Here is a 15,991-nt window from a genome sequence, read left to right on the forward strand (position 1 = left end):
CTAGTTCAAAAACATTTTTTTTTTGTGCTTTCAATTTAGAAATGATTAAAATCTCCATGTTCTAAACTTCTGGTGATCAGTGGAAGTGACTTCATTTAATTTACTATATAATAAGGTTTTTATGGATCCAAAGACATGATGCTAGCTTTGGTCAGTTATTCCATAATTGCACAAATCTGATCGATGTTCTCCTCTTGTTAAAAAGGAAGAAAAGGACACCTGCTTTAACTGTCTCTGTTTCTGTTAAGATCAAAGGGAAGTTTTCTTTGAAATCTAAAGTGGACCCTATAATTATCATTTATGCCAAAGAACACAGGAACACAGCATACTTCTATATAGTATAATTTATATTTTACATATATATGTGTATATGTGTGTGTATATATGTATGTATGTATGTGTATGTGTGTGTGTGTGTGTGTGTGTGTGTGTGTGTGTGTATGATGGGAATTTGTCATTTGGCTTCATGAAAATAATCAAACGTTAATATGTAGGGATGACCAACAAAAGAATCACTAAACCTACTTTCCAGGGGTCCAGTTATTCCTGGGTGAAGGGAGAAGCCTGCAAACCCACCGGGATAGGAAAAGAAACCAACCTTCACCAGATGCCTGAACGCTCACCTGCACGGCTGCTTTTACTGTGCTTTCTAGATTGATTCCTGTGCACAAAACTTGTACGATTTCTCAGTCATTTTCTTGAGAAATTAAAATATTACATAAGCAGTAGCCAAACGTTCTCTACAGAAATAGAAAAGCAAAGTAACCCTGCCAATAAGCCTCTCGTGTATCACTGAAAGCTTCTGCTTTTCTAATCTTCTCTGAATAGAAACTCTTACACCTAATCATGCTAAATCCACTGAACTCATGAAAGCTCCGACCGACCTCTCTTCAGCTCTGTGAGGTGAATACTGTCCCCTAACCCTCCGCCCACAGAGGAGCGTTCTGACTCTTCTTGCCACGCACATGCACGGTGGCAGCACACGGCAGCCAGAGGCCTGAGTCGGAGCTGCGTCACCATCACCCAGTAGAGAAAGGCAGCAGCACGAGGGTGATTTTATTTACAAGGAAACTTCAACTGAAAATAGGAGAAACCAAGATGTTTGCCCGCCTCACCTGGAACAGCTATGTTCTCATGAAGACCCCTGAAGTGAAAAGGAAGCAACTGACCCTAGAGCCCCCTCACGTCTTCCTAAGCACCCTGGGTTGGTTTGACCACTGCCGTGTGACATCAACTACTCTGATAAGCATCACCGTCTACCTAAAGGCTTCATTAGCTGGGGATTCCATTCAGAGCAGTTTAGCACTCTGCAGATGTTTTCTGTCTGGATGAGGCGGACTTTTCAACCGAGTCACAATGACTGTACCTGAAATAAACAATGAAAAGCTGAGGCACAGGTAACCAGCGCTGGCCCCTCTAGAGCGAGCCTGCAGCAGACATCAGCTGACCTGTGGGAACAAACAGCCTGAGCCTCAGGACAGACCTACTAGGAAGTCCTCAGAGGAGGCCCTGTGACTCTGGCAATCACTCTAAGTGGTTCCAATCTCATTGGGCCTGAAGCTACTGCACTGCATCTAGGAGCAGGAGCGAGACTCCTGTCTTGTAGCTGGTTGCTCAGAATGTAAACGTGACCCCAGGGGCACCTGAGCACATGTTAAAAATTTCTCTTCAAGTTAAAATTTCCTGTTTTGTGACCCGGTGGGATCACGCTAAGCTCTAAACAGGGCATGTATTTTTCTTTTTTTTGGTACTGGGGTGGAACTCAGGGGCATTCAACTACTAAGCCATATCATCAGCCCTATTTTGTATTTTATTTAGAGACAGGGTCTCCATGAGTTGCTTAGGGCCTTGTTAAGTTGCTGAGGCTGGCTTTGAACTCGTGATCCTCCTGCTTCAACCTCCTGAGCTGCTGGGATTACAGGGTGTACTACCATGCCCAGCAGGACGTGGATCTTCCTAGGATGGACTGAAGGGCTGACGGGCTGAAGGACTCCTTCATTCTTTCACATAACCAGTGACTGGACAGCAGTGTAGAGCTGGCACGGTTCTCCCGTGGCCCTTTCCTGAAGACTGGTCAGGGAGATCAGTGGGGGCTTCCTAGGTGTTCCTCAGGTGCTTCTACCTGAAGGAAGCTCAGCCGTTCTCCACTGGATGCTCAGCAGTAATTCATTCGTTATCCTTTTGTACCCAAACTTACTATGCTTCTCAAAAGCAAGTCAAACAGTGATTTCCCTCAGTACCAGCTCTTTGCTAAGAAGCATGGTAGGACATAAAGACCCAGACTTTTCTAGTAGCTACACACCTTAGTGATTTCCTAAAATAATCACTGAAGTAAAACTTGCTAGGAAGGTCACAAAATGGAATTTTAAAAGTCACATGGGTGATTGGTATTTACCATCTTCAGAGAAAACCACAAAGTCTTAGGTTGAGAATACAGGAAATGAATGAAGACAGTCTTTAAAAATAATAAAGAAAAAAGGAAGATAGATGAGTGGATAAACAGACAGACAGATGGCCTGATCAAGCCATGCATGTGATATGTGTGTGTGTATGTGTGTGTGTGCGCGTGTGTGTACACACTTTCAAGTAAACGTTCCAAAACATTATGGCTGGTGCTAAAAGCAAGAAAAGGGGCCTCAATATCCACAGAATGTTGTAAGTGGAGATTATTGGGTGCAACCCCCTCATTTTACATGTTTGAAATGTGAATCTTGGAGTTTTGAGAATCTCAGACCAAGCCCATCTAATTAACAACACCAGAACATTAATGCTCAGCTGTCAGTTTTCCAATTTAAAAATTCTTTTTTGTAGCATGGCATAGGGTCCTGTAAACATGTCAATTCTTCTAAGCAAATCCAAAGAATCAGAAGTTTTAAAGATTTCTTTACTGTGTAATAATTGTGTAATAAAAAGAGAAAATAGAGTGGTAAGAATTAGGTAATATACCAAATGACTTAGGCTAGTCTCACCTCAGATGAAACACAAAGTTTAAAATACATATTAAAATAGAGTATGGGTTTCAACTCCAAATAACCAAATACACGGCCATTAGTGAACCACTGTGTGCTCTCCTGGCAGGCCCTTCCTGCGCCCTCCCCCAAGCAGTGTCTTTAGCATGCAGGAGACTGTCCACAACAATGCGGCACAGCTCAGAGGACTCTCCTCTGTCACACTCAGCACTCCAGCGGATGGAGACTGGGACACCGACTCTGATCCTGCTGACCAAGCAGCACAGGACGCTGCTCTACCATCAAGCATTGGGGTACGTGGCCCTCAGGCAAAAGAGAGCGACAGCTGATGGGGCAGAAGACACTTGTTACGAGCACAGCAAAAGAAAGAGACAAGAGCACAGCAAAAGAAAGAGACAAAGCACACAGGTGATATCCACAGAAAACACGACCCAAAGACCAGTCTGCTTCCAATTAAACACCACCAAATGCAGCCGAAGGCCGACGACCTCAAATGGAGGGAGGGTTAGTTTTGGAAGCATTCTGGCCACACAACTCAGCCTTTTGCTGTCTCCATTCTCTCAGTTTTTAAAATATCATCACCGATTAATAATTAATTCATCCATGTTCGGCTCAGACTGCTTATGTCCTCCCATTAATCAATTAACAATCGTGAGTTAAGAACCCACAGTTTGCTTTAGAAACGTCAGGTGAAACACAACTGCTTCAAATGGTGAGCACCCAGTGATCTGAAATATTTAAAATTCATTACGTTCTGACCTAACTCATTTGCAAACAGAATTAGTTAATGAATGAGCAAGTACAACCGTGAGTGAATGACAACCCACCTAAAAGTCCAGGTGCATCTCTCTAGCAAGGACAAGTTAGTGCACCTCTCTTCCCCTCCCTTCCTTGTAAAATGAAGGTCATGACATCCTCCTAAGATTTTTTTTGAGGTGTGAATGTCTGGTATTTGGCTGCAAATGTGCTGAAAACCGAGACCCTCTTTAACAAAGGAGACAAGAGTCAGTCAGTAGGACTCTGGTGCTTACTAAGTAAGCTCCTGCAAACTGACAGACCACTTTCGACTGACAGCTTTCCTCTGCTGCTGCCTCAGCAGTTCACACACGCAGGACTTCTCCACCCAGGTACTGCCTCAACAGAGAAGGAAGAAGAGGTGGTTCAGGGCCAAGTCTGTACCTTTCATGAATACTACCAGTTCCCCCATATCTGTAGTCTTCCAGATCCATTAATCCAGCCATGCTGAAACTCTGAGCAACCCCTTCAAAGTATTATAACTTTAATTTCTTTCTCATGTATCAACAGCAAAGTACATGCACCTGATCATCCTTGACAGGAAGACTGAGAGCACCAAGCAATTTCCTTTGAAAAATACTTTTAGAAGAGTACATTTCACAAAGGTGCTCTGGGATTTCAACCAAAATATTGTACAGCTTATAAAGAAACTTGCAATAATAAATTTTATAATGTTTAATACACAGTAACTAATGCCTGTTACCTCTTCATGAGAACTGAATTTTAGCGGACTGATACAATTTGCTATTTTTGATGGCTGTGTCAATAAACAGCACTCCTACAATCCCAGTGGCTTAGGAAATTGAGGCAGGAGGATCGTGAATCTAAAGCCAGCCTCAGGGCTGGGGATATGGCTCACTGGTTGAGTGCCCCTGAGTTCAATCCCAGGTACTCTCCTGCCCCCCCCCAAAAAAAAGAAAGAAAGAAAGAAAAAGAAATACTTGCTCAGCACCAGATGTCTTTCTAACTCTTTGAGGCAAATGTCATTATCACTAACATTTTAAAGAGAAGGAAACTGAGGCACAGTGGAGTAACAGGCAGCTCCAGATCTCAGGCTCTCTGCTATTATACTGGGGGATGCTGTGGTTTCTATAAACACTGCCTTCATCAAATAAAGCACACCTATTTTCTTCTAAAATGCTACCAACCAAATGTTGATTCTGATATTTTTTTAAACAATTTTTAAACAATTTTGGCCATGGACACAGTTTAAGCACTAGAATGAAAAACACAAAGACGCAGACACCACATTCCTACCTCCAGTCTGTCCGTGCGCATCAGTTTTTGGGCAGCGGCAGCGGCAGCCGCAGGCACCGGCACTCCGGGATTCCCTGTAACCAACATGGGTGCCGTGGGCAAGATCTCTGCTGGAACCAGGCTGGGGGAGACAGGTCCCAGGTAGGGATTAAAGGCTGCTGATGCATTGGTGGCTAAGCTTGGTGCAACTGAAAACATTGGCTGAAAAGTAAAACAGAAATCCAAGTTCAACGTGCATGAACAACAGTTCACAGCTGCTGTCTTTCATCTTATCCATCCGTCCACCCATCCATATTCCATTCCTCTTTCTTCCCTCCTTCCCTTTAATCCTGTGTTTATTTACTCTCATTTAGGAGAACAATACTTTGTTAAATAAATATTCATCAAATTAATATTTTCCCCCTAAAATATAATAGGTAAAGTCCATTAAGTCCTCCACAGGGATTTTGAAGTCTGAGGTCCATAGTACTTGGGATTTCCTTTAAGTAATAGATTGTTCAATGCAGAAACTTCCTGTGGTCTCTTATCTACATTGTTGTTCTGATTTAATCCTAGAAACCTGTGGAAGACACGGACTTCATAATTGCCATGTTAGATGAGCCTGACAGACCTGTTTACAAGTGCTAACAGGTTTCAAGTGCCCTATTACCTGGCATAAACACAGCAGAAGTCCTGGGGGTGAGAGTCTCACAGCCAATGTAAATTGTAAATGAGTCCCTGGGCTATGTGAAAGGCAGGCACTGAGGAGCTTGCCCTTCACAGCAGAGGAGAAGGTGTGTGGACATTCACTTGATGTGGGTGTTTCTGAGGTCACTGCAAATGTTCTGCCAGCCTGTCACATCCTTGTGAGACATTCAACAATGAATTTATCTCACCAGGGAGGAAGAAAGTCTGAAATGTGAGGTCTGACAGAGAATACTTCTAAAGAAGTGCTACAGAACGGTTCAAGGAAATCCATACAGCAACCAAGAACAGGTACAACTTCTGTCATCATGTGAGACTTGTTTCCATCTGTTGATATGCAGATTTGCCTTATCAAATACATTTGTTCTTGCACAGAACTGAACCGTTTACCCGAGGTCTAGTTTAACCATTTGCACTTTACTGATGATACACTTTCAGTAGTTCCAATTTTAAGTTTAATGCTCTGTATAATTATATTTGTCTCTGAAACACAAAAACTCATGGACAAAATGGATCCTGTTGTTTAAGGTAATTTTTAGTGATTCATTTTCTTTACCTGATGAAAAGAAATAGTATCACAGTACTTTCTTGGAATGAAAGTGGCATTAGGTGATGTTAGATTACATCTGAATGTAGCTAATTCTTCCTTCTGGTAAGAGTAAAAAGTTCCATGATGCCACAGTACATGAAGAGAGTTTTCGATTAAAGCTTTGTGCAGTATATAGTATGGAATTACAAAAGTAATTCTTATAGCACAGAAGAAACTGGTTAGAAAATAAAACATCCTTTTTCTAGTCTGGCTGTCAATCATCCCATATGCAGAACAGTAAGACAGAATTCCTGCACTCCCTTTCTCTAGGTCAGTGGTTCTCAACCAGGGATGATACTTCTCAGGGGATGCTCGTCAACACCTGGAGATACCCTGGGTGGCAGCAGCACTCTGGCACTTGATGGCTGGATCCATATGTTACTTTTCTAATACATACCCACACTGCACAAGGCTCAAACTCAAAGCTCCCTGGACACTCCCTGTGCCCTGGCATCAGCCCATGTGTTTTCCTATCAGGAGGGAGAAGTGGCTGCCTTCACCTGCAGAGGCACAGTGCTGGAACACTGCGGGGCTCCTGAGGCTCCAGGACAATCCCCACAGCGGCACCATCCAGCCCAAGCCACCTATGTAGGACTGAGGCTACCAGGGCACCCACTGTTCTCCTGGCCTCACAAACTGCTTTGGGAAGAATCTTCGCAGTTAGTATACACATTTTTAACAAGAAAATGTGAAACAGACTATTCAATACACAGTTTGATTCGCTGGGGAGAAAAAACAACACACCACAGATTCCATTGCTACTACTGAGCTGACGTACTTAGGCCTCCAAACATGGTGGTGTGACTGGCATGGCTAGATGATCTGTCAGGTGATGCCTGATGCCTAGGCAACACCTGCAATTCCAGCCCCACCCCTTCCCCGAGAAGCTCCCCTCAGACTACAGAAAACTGTATCACAGACAACCAGCGGCCTGTCAGGGAGGGGCCGGGCAGTCTCCATCCACCAGCACCTCCCTGAGATGCAGCTGGTTTAACGCTGCTCCACTGTCCCCTGCTACACAGGCAGCCCTGGACTAGGATGCAGTGCGTGAAAACACAGACCAGCACTCTAATTTCTTACTAGAGGTTTCAGAATTGTTAGAAACAGCACAGAAAAAGGAGAGCTGAGAATAGGAGGAAGAAGGTACTTAGTATCATTCCACTCTGCATCCGGCTGCTATGAATGACTGTGTGTTTACAGACAGTATATTTTGAATGTTTATTCCAGGGAGTTATTGAGAAGTTTATGTCACTGCCCGCAATCTAGTATAATTACTTAAAAGCAAAAAGTTTGGGGGAAGGAAAAAGCACCCTTATTTTAACCTAATGCCAGAGGGCCAATAAAACCCAGCTTTGTTAAATCTCGTTAAACAAAATACAGTGAAAATCCACAAACGCACACAACACAGCTGCTGCACATTACAGATAATAATTTTATTACATGAGAGTATTGATCCCATTAACTGGCAACAATCTCATGTCTGAATTGTTTCTCCAGATTGTCACGTGAACTGATTTCCTGAATTAATTCAGCAGAACAAATTCAAATCTGAAGTTTTTAAGGGCACGGTCCCCAAGTAAAGTCTGTAGCCGCTTTATAAACTAGAAATATCAACTCTTCAGCAAGCACTATCTCCAATGGCTCCCTCTCAGGTTATGTAGAGCTAGTTACTGAAGACAACTGGTAACAGCAGCTCTGCATTTTGGAACCTGATTCCAAAAGCTGCCATAAACAAAAAAGTACCACATTCCTTCCATTCTTTTCAATTTCTGCAAATTTGCTACACAGCTTTGGTTACATGGAACATGGAGTCATCCCAGAGCACCTGGTAGAGTCCAGTCATGGCCAAGCCTTAGAAGATGCCCTCCCGGGTGCGGGAAGGCCCTGGACTGCTGGGCTGTGCCCCTCTGCCTCTGCCAGGCTCTGCCCCTATTCCGCGAGCTCTCCTACAGAGCTGCAGGCTCCGGGAAAATCAAGTGGCACCCAATTTTCTCTAAAGCGCCCACAGGATAACACAGAACTGTGTAATTGGTATATTTGATACCAACGACACCCCTGTGATAATGATTCACAGTTATCTTCGTTCCCAGAAGGCACCAGAAAGTGGCTTGTGACTGCCTTTTCCCAATCTGCAAATTTACTAATTTGGGTGCCACTTATGGGTTAATCACTTTTTGTTTTAAATTAGATATTATATTTCCATTAAGGCAGTCGGGCTCTGTTACAAATAAAAACGTTATTCAGCTTCACATTATAAAACCTAGTTAACTACGGAAACATGATTATTAGTATAAATTCCCTATTCGTCCTGTGACAGTATTGGCTAAGTGCTTTACCTGTGGTACTGTATTTAATCCTCATTACCCAGATCTCTGGCAAGTTTCTTTTCCTTTTTGTTTTTCCATTTATTTATTTAGGATGGGGGTGGAGTTGCAGGAGGGGACTGTTCAATTCTCAGCTAAATCCCCAGAATGCAGAACAATGCCAGGCATATTGTAGGGACTTAATGGAAATTTGTTGAATGAACACTTGACTGAATGGATGAGTGAGTGAATTACAGCACGGTCAGGTGGGTACTTACTCACTTTGTAGATAAAAAGCTCACAAAGATCATGTGCCCAGGGTTACAAATGAATGGCTGGAAGGCCTACAAGTTGGAGAGGGGTGTGTCTGATTCCAATAGTTCTGGAATCCAGGTTCTCACATAATGGACCAGGTCCCCTTTAACCACCTGAGGACTGCTGATCTGTGAAAGCCCAGGACACTGCTCCTCTGAATCCCTGACAAAATGTACTAGGGAAGAAGTATTTTTTGAAAGCTCCTAGGTGACTACAAATCCATGCACCGTGTGGTTTTCCACAGAAACAGTTCACTTTTCTGCTTCTCCTGAGGTCTCCCAGGAGACACATTCTCTTCTCTTAGGGTTCTCCTCTTTTGAGCATGTTTTTTTTTTTTTTTTTCCTCCACATTGAATGCTACCACTTCCCAGCCCACCTGGTTAATTTTGAATCATGCTTCAAGAACCAGAACTCTTCTTCTTGAAGTTTCTCTGATCTGATTCCTATCCTCTGTTCTCCACACACACTTTGTTCAGTGTGTGTGTGTGTGTGTGTGTGTGTGTGTATGTATTTATTCATGCTTATATATATGTATTTATATATATATATGTATCTATTAATGTGAGTGTATATATACACATGAATAAATACATATCCATATCTGCTCTAACTGGCATTTCCACAAGACCTCTATAATTATTGCTAATGAGTATTTGAGTGGATTTGCTAAATGCTTTTCTTTGCCACAGAAATTAACTAGCAAATGCATTAAATATTTTCAAGTACAGACACCCAAATGTCAAAAAATGAAGAGATTTAATTAATATTTCCTCTCTTCACATCAAAATTTTTTAATATTTATTTTTTAGTTGTAGTTGGACACAATACCTTTATTTCACTCATTTATTTTTATACGGTGCTGAGGATCGAACCCAGGGTCTCGCACGTGCGAGGTGAGCCCTCTACTGCTGAGCTACAACCCCAGCCCTTCACCTCAAAATTTAATGGTTATTCCATGGTGATTTGGAAATTTAATGTGTTTTGCAATTTTTTTTTTATTAAACTGCCCAAGTTTTGGTAGCGACTATACTGTAATGCTGAAGCTATCATAGGGATTGTTTATTTGAAAACACTATGTGAAACAACATTTGTTTGAAAATATTGCTTGAAATTAGTAATAAAATGAAAAGATTACAAGTAACATATCATCAGCATTACTTGAGACTTATGGAACACAAATCTTACAAGTCAGGTTTTTCTAGATTGTGTGTGTGTGTGTGTGTGTGTATGTGTGTGTGTGTAAGAGAAAGAGATTGAGGCATCATCCTGTGCCCACAGCTATCGTGAGTAAACTATTATTTTGAATATAAAAGGCACTCAAAGCTAATGGGAGGAATCAACAAATCCACACTGCAAATTCTCCTCTTCCAAGAAGACAGCCTGGGACTGGAGTGGAGCTGCCAACAGGCCGGAACCCGCCTCTGGCCAGCTGGGCCTACACAGAAGGATGAGATGTGTGTGATTCTCAGGGTCACTCTGCCCTTCAGGCCAGTTTTACTGAGACCCTTTAAATAAAGCAGGCTCACTTCGGCCCCCGTCCACAGGCACATGGCTGGTTCCCACATCGGCACTGCTCTTGGGCTACCCAAGGGCTGCTGGCCCGGACTGAGGCAGGTGGACCGGCACCACCTGAAGGCAGCTGAGACGGAAACTCTTCTCAGAAACTCCCAGGGACAAAGAGGCTTCCTCTCAATCCCCGGAGCACCAGCTGGAGAGTAAAGCAGGAAAAAACAGTTCAAGAACTCTGAAAGTTCCTGCAGATGTGACAAATGGCCACTTCAAAGTGCTCTGCAAATGCCAGCAATGGCAGAGTCGAGGTGACAGGAGCCAAAGACGCTCCTGAAACTGAAGCCAAAGCCGGTGACTGGGATTCTATCTTCGAAGCATCTCAACTTCATGACATGCACAGGGACTTCTGCATGAGTTCCGTGTCTCATGGAAGCCAGGTCTCTGCACTTGGGGACAGCTGCCAGCAGAATTACAGGGGCCACAGCTAAGCTCTGGGTGCCCAATAAGGGCAGAGGCTGCTAACAGTGAGCTCCTCACTGTGAAGGCTTCCACAGACCTCGGTGAGGGCCACGCAGAGAGCGTAGAAGGAGTTGCACCTCTCCTGAGGCCCTCTGGATGGGCCGGGGGACCCATGCTCTCCAGGGTGTGATCCACAGTGTGGGCTGGTGGCCAAACCATGCTGCAGTTTCTTATTTGATGACTTTGCACCTGACAGTGTGCAGCAAAGTCATACTAGAAAAAAGGAACACTGAGAAAGCAGAAATTTCATTATTTTTTATTTGATAACTAAATGTTAGAGCTCTTCTATTTATTTTCAAAGATTATAGGATAAAAAGAAAAAAGAAGTGAACTTTTACATTTTTATTAAGAATTTACGAATGCCAATAGAATTAACGCCAATACTTCTATAATTCATTATTAATTTTTAGGAAGTAGACAGATAAATTCTACTGGTCATTTTCAACTACATTATTCCTCATCTTATGAAATGGGAATAACTGTGTTTGAGGTCTGAGAGTGCCAGGACCTCAGAGGTAATAGATTTCAAATTTTTCTCTCTATTTGGGAAAAGGTCAGAGAGCTTAAATGAGTTGCCCAGGACCCAGAGATGTTTGGCCACCTGACCCAATACGGGGTTCCGTACACGAACACCGGAGCCCAAACAGGCTGGATTAAAGTCTGAACCTTTCTACTCACTAGCTGTGAGGCTGAGCAAATTACTTAACCTCTCTGAACTTTTGGTTCTGTATCTCTTATGCTGAGGTAATATGACCTGTTTCATTAGATAGAAGATAGAAGGTAATATACAAAAAGTGCTGAGTACAGTGAATGCCCCTCAAGTATCGTCTCAAAAATGCCAGTCCTCTCTCTGATTCTCGGTGTGGTGCATTTCTTCAACCTAATAAAGGCTATGAAGGCAGGACCCTGTCCTACAGATCCCTGTCTAACTGAATTAGTCCAGGCCAGGCTCTGAAAACGGACAGCGCCAGTCTCTCAGGCTTCCACACGGGGTGAGCAGCCACTCCACCTGGTCTGTGGGGGCCTCTGTGACGGGGCTGCTGCTCTGCTGGTGACTTAGGCTCCTCTGGTCTCCAGGGCAGGAGAACTGCCAGGAACCTCTGCCCGTGATTTCTGGCGTCGGTGGTACTCCTTCCTCCACCTGCCCTTTCGTTCGTCAAGTGATTATTGATCTGACTCCACAAGGTGCCAGCCACCATTACAGCTGCTTGAGAATTTTACTTTAGACCATGCACCCCAGCCCTGCTCCTTCCTGCTCCTCCAGCTAACCTGTCTGGCCATAGAGAGCCAAGGCACTGCCAATGACCTGTCTAAAAACCTTGTCAAAAAACCTGTCGCTGCTGGCAGGTGCCCTATGTGGTGGATCTTCTTCACAGGGCCACCTCCTGGTTGGGTCCAAGTTACAGCCACGTCTTCAAGACTCCACCTGACCAGGGCCGCTCCCTTGAGTAGCAGCCCTTCTCATGTGGCCAGCAGGCGGCTCCCGGCTCTGCTGGAGTCCCTATTCCTGGGCCACATTAAGTCCCAGCCAGCAGCTGCTCACAACCGTCCCTTTCATTCCTGAGCCTGCCTCTCATCATCCTCATCATTGCAGGGCTGGCCTCAAAAACAAAAGGACAGTCTCAGGCGGAGTTCTGAGAGAAACTTTCCTGGACTGAAGGTTTCTCTGAAGCCACTAAAACCCCCAATGCTTCAGAATTGAAAAATCAAAATGATTCCTATACTTACTATGAAAATCTCACTCTGTATGCCGAATACTTTAAGGCTCTGATCCCAGGATGCCTTTAGCAGAGGGGTAACTCCACATTCAAGTAGTCACATGAGGGGAAATTAACACAGAGCCGGAATGTGCTCCAGACTAACACAGCAATGACATCATCAAAGCAGAGAATTTTCTTACAAAAGCAGCAAAAAGTGGGGCGAGTGTTCAGATGGTTTCTGAAATCTGTGACTGAGCGGTTTTATAAACAACACATGTGTTACTAGCATTTCAAGAGCAGAACGTCATTTATAATTTGCACTAGGATCTTGTGTGTGCCATAACCCCTGGAATGACCTTGAGAGTCAGAACTCAGGGGCTGGGTCAGGAGATGGGCCCAACTTCACACTGAGGAGCTCAAGGCTGTGACTCTCGGGTCTTCCTCAATCAGGGAACCTCGCCTGCTGATCTAAGGGGCTCCCTGGGTGGAGAGAGGCCAAACCTGGCAGTAAGTATGCTTTAAATGTTTAACCGGAACCAAGTGTCTCACGTCAAGGAGAGATCTTATATCAACTAAGGAAGGAGCCACCCAGATCTTTGAAACTGAATCTGAGGGCCAAGGGAAAGAGAGATTTTTGCCCTATATTGTTTTGTTAGAAAGAATGATGATAGATAAACTTTTAACCAAATAGAAATATTCCTGCTATCCCAATTCAGACATGAAAAATTAGCAGATGTCACAAAAAATAAACTTAAGATACTACATTTTTTTGGTGCTGGGGTTGTGGCTCAGTGGTAGAGCACTCACCTCGCATGTGCGGGGCCCTGGGTTCGATCCTCAGCACCACGTAAAAATAAATAAAATAAAGGTATTGTGTCCAACTACAACTAAAAAATAAATATTAAAAAAAGATACTACATTTTTAACTGAGTCCCCAATAATGAGAAAAAATAGATCAGATTAAGACAGACACAGAAATAATTACAATAATTCTCTCACCTCAACTGTATAGTACTGACAACCGTATCACTGAACATGTAATATGGAGGTCCCTCCCACCTCAAATAGACCACCTCCTCTTTTTTGGAATAACTGTTGCTTTAAGCTCTAAGAGAGAATACCAGTTACACTGAGTTCAGGTATTATAATAATGCATCTGGAAAAAAAAATAGTTAGCAGTTTTCCAATAAAGATGCCAGAAAAATGGGGGTCTTTACATTCCTATGACCCCATAATAATTCAGATGCAATAATTTAGGTCATAATTTAGATGCAATAGTATATATATATATTTTTTTTTTCACTAATCGCTATAGATTTCATCATATATTTAAAAGTAAAACTACTATATCACAATTAACATAAAATAGCTTATCAACCTAATATCAATTATGATGTAAAGAAGATTATTAGAGACACTTATCAGCCACATAATCATAAAAATCCAAATGGTTTAATAGATATATGTGTGTTCAGAAGCAGAATTGCACACATCTACTGCTTGATAGACACTGAACATCTAGGGACACCCAAGGTTTATCAATTTCATTCTTTTTTAACAGCCCTTGGAGTTTCTGCCTCCCTTGATGAGGCTTCCAAGTCTGATGATCACCACTAGTCAGAAGCTGCTTAGCATTTGTGACTATGAAATCATTTCAATTTAAGTTTTAAAAGAAAGAGACCTACAATGCTAGGTGGCACATGCCTGTCATCCCAGCAGCTCGGGAGGCTGAGGCAGGAGGATCACAAGTTCAAAGTCAGCCTCAGCAATTCAGCGAGGCCCTAAGCAACTTACTGTCTAAATAAAATGTTAAAAGGGCTGGAGCTATGCTCAGTGGTCAAGTGCCCCTGGGTTTATAGTGTGAAAACGGATCCAGGAATAACTGATACTTATTCACTAGAAAATACCAGCAGCTGATAACTAAACTGTGTCCAGACCATCTACTGCAGCCCCTTCTCCCTAAGTTAAGCCTGCGCCTACAGCTGGAGAGCAGGCTGGAGGGCTTACCACGGGCTGCAGCGGGGTGCCGGGCATCATGGCGTTGGCTAGTTGCATCTGCTGGGCCAGCATGGCCATGTTCTTCTGCTGAATCAAGTTATTGCGCCCATTGATCTCCAACTGTGTTTTTAAGTGTGGGGGTGGGTGAAGATACTTGCAGTTCTCCCTGGAGCAACGACCCTACAAAGACAAAAGCAAAATTCCATCTTAAGAAAGAATCAGTGAACTGTAAACAGTAATAACCATGTAAATCAAGCCCTGAATCCACCAAGGTTTTCTCCACCAAGTCCCATCCTTTTGCTGTAACTTCAGGGTTCATAACAACTTCACCCAAACAAAAGAGTTAAGACATTTGAAGAAGTTCAAACACTTAAAAAATTTCCCTTATTTTAATAATTTTAGTGTAAAAGTTTATAGATTCAAGTTTAAAAACAAACTTCCAAGGTAATAATATTAAAACACAGACTGTCAAATAAAGTACATTAGTTCCTGCCATAATATCTTCTTGGTTCACTTCAATAAATCCGAACAAACCTGGAGTTTTATTACCTACTTTTACTTATGCTGCATTTTTAAGAAATGTGCTTAAGCAGACTGCATCCTCATCCTTTACCATTACCCCCAACACCACTGAGTCCTACTGAGCCAGGCACAAGGAAGTTTACAGATGAAAATTCCCATGTGTTCCCAGTGCCCAGAGGGAATGAGGTGAAGGGAAACACTAGTACAAAATGTAGTTTTTAACCTTTCAAAGATAAATCTAGTCCCCACCAATAAAAACTATTAAAGCACTAAGAAGAATCTGTGTTCTCTGAATAACTGATCATGACAATGAAGAAAGAAATAATTTACTATAAAATAAGAAATATAAGTAGACTTTTTCTTTAGAATATTTTTCATTAAAATATTAGCTGTATAACATGCAACATTAAGTGTGTTACAGTGACTTCTTTCAAGACACTGTCAAGTCATATGGATAATAACAGACCTCATCAACTTCTTTTACCAATAAATCTAATTAGAACTCTGCACAAAAAATATATTAAGCAATTAACCAACTTGTGGAGCTTTCTTCGATTTTTCAACAAATCAATTTATCTTAATTTGTCATTATATTGTAAAGCAATTGAGAAAACGAATGTTCACGTGTAAGATCGAACTCATCACACTTCTATATGAATACTGTTGCTGCTTTTTTAAAAAGAAGTATCCGTGCAGGATTAATGTCATGGGAGACTATGTTCTAACGAGCTTTATGGCATACTTGAAATCAGGAGGTAGTAGAGGACAGGGAGGAGAGCAAGGATCTCAGGACCTGAGACAGATGTCCAGCTTTTGCCCAGAAGCTGCACG

At 42.7% G+C, this 15,991-nt stretch overlaps 1 protein-coding gene across 17 annotated transcripts in view; it reads right to left on the bottom strand.

The window, feature by feature from the left end:
• The window catches only part of Mbnl1 (muscleblind like splicing regulator 1), a 161,413-nt gene that overhangs the window by 22,988 nt on the left and 122,434 nt on the right, over positions 1-15,991 (bottom strand). For all 17 annotated transcript variants that reach the window (XM_026408165.2, XM_026408174.2, XM_077795304.1 and 14 more), the window contains 2 exons: positions 14,648-14,818; positions 5,022-5,222 (listed from right to left, as the gene is read on the bottom strand). In XM_026408165.2, the coding sequence (XP_026263950.1) occupies positions 5,022-5,222; positions 14,648-14,818 (372 nt within the window). The remainder of the gene's footprint in view (positions 1-5,021; positions 5,223-14,647; positions 14,819-15,991) is intronic.

The sequence above is a fragment of the Urocitellus parryii genome, chromosome 2, assembly GCF_045843805.1.
Source record: "Urocitellus parryii isolate mUroPar1 chromosome 2, mUroPar1.hap1, whole genome shotgun sequence".
Lineage (NCBI taxonomy): Eukaryota > Metazoa > Chordata > Mammalia > Rodentia > Sciuridae > Urocitellus > Urocitellus parryii.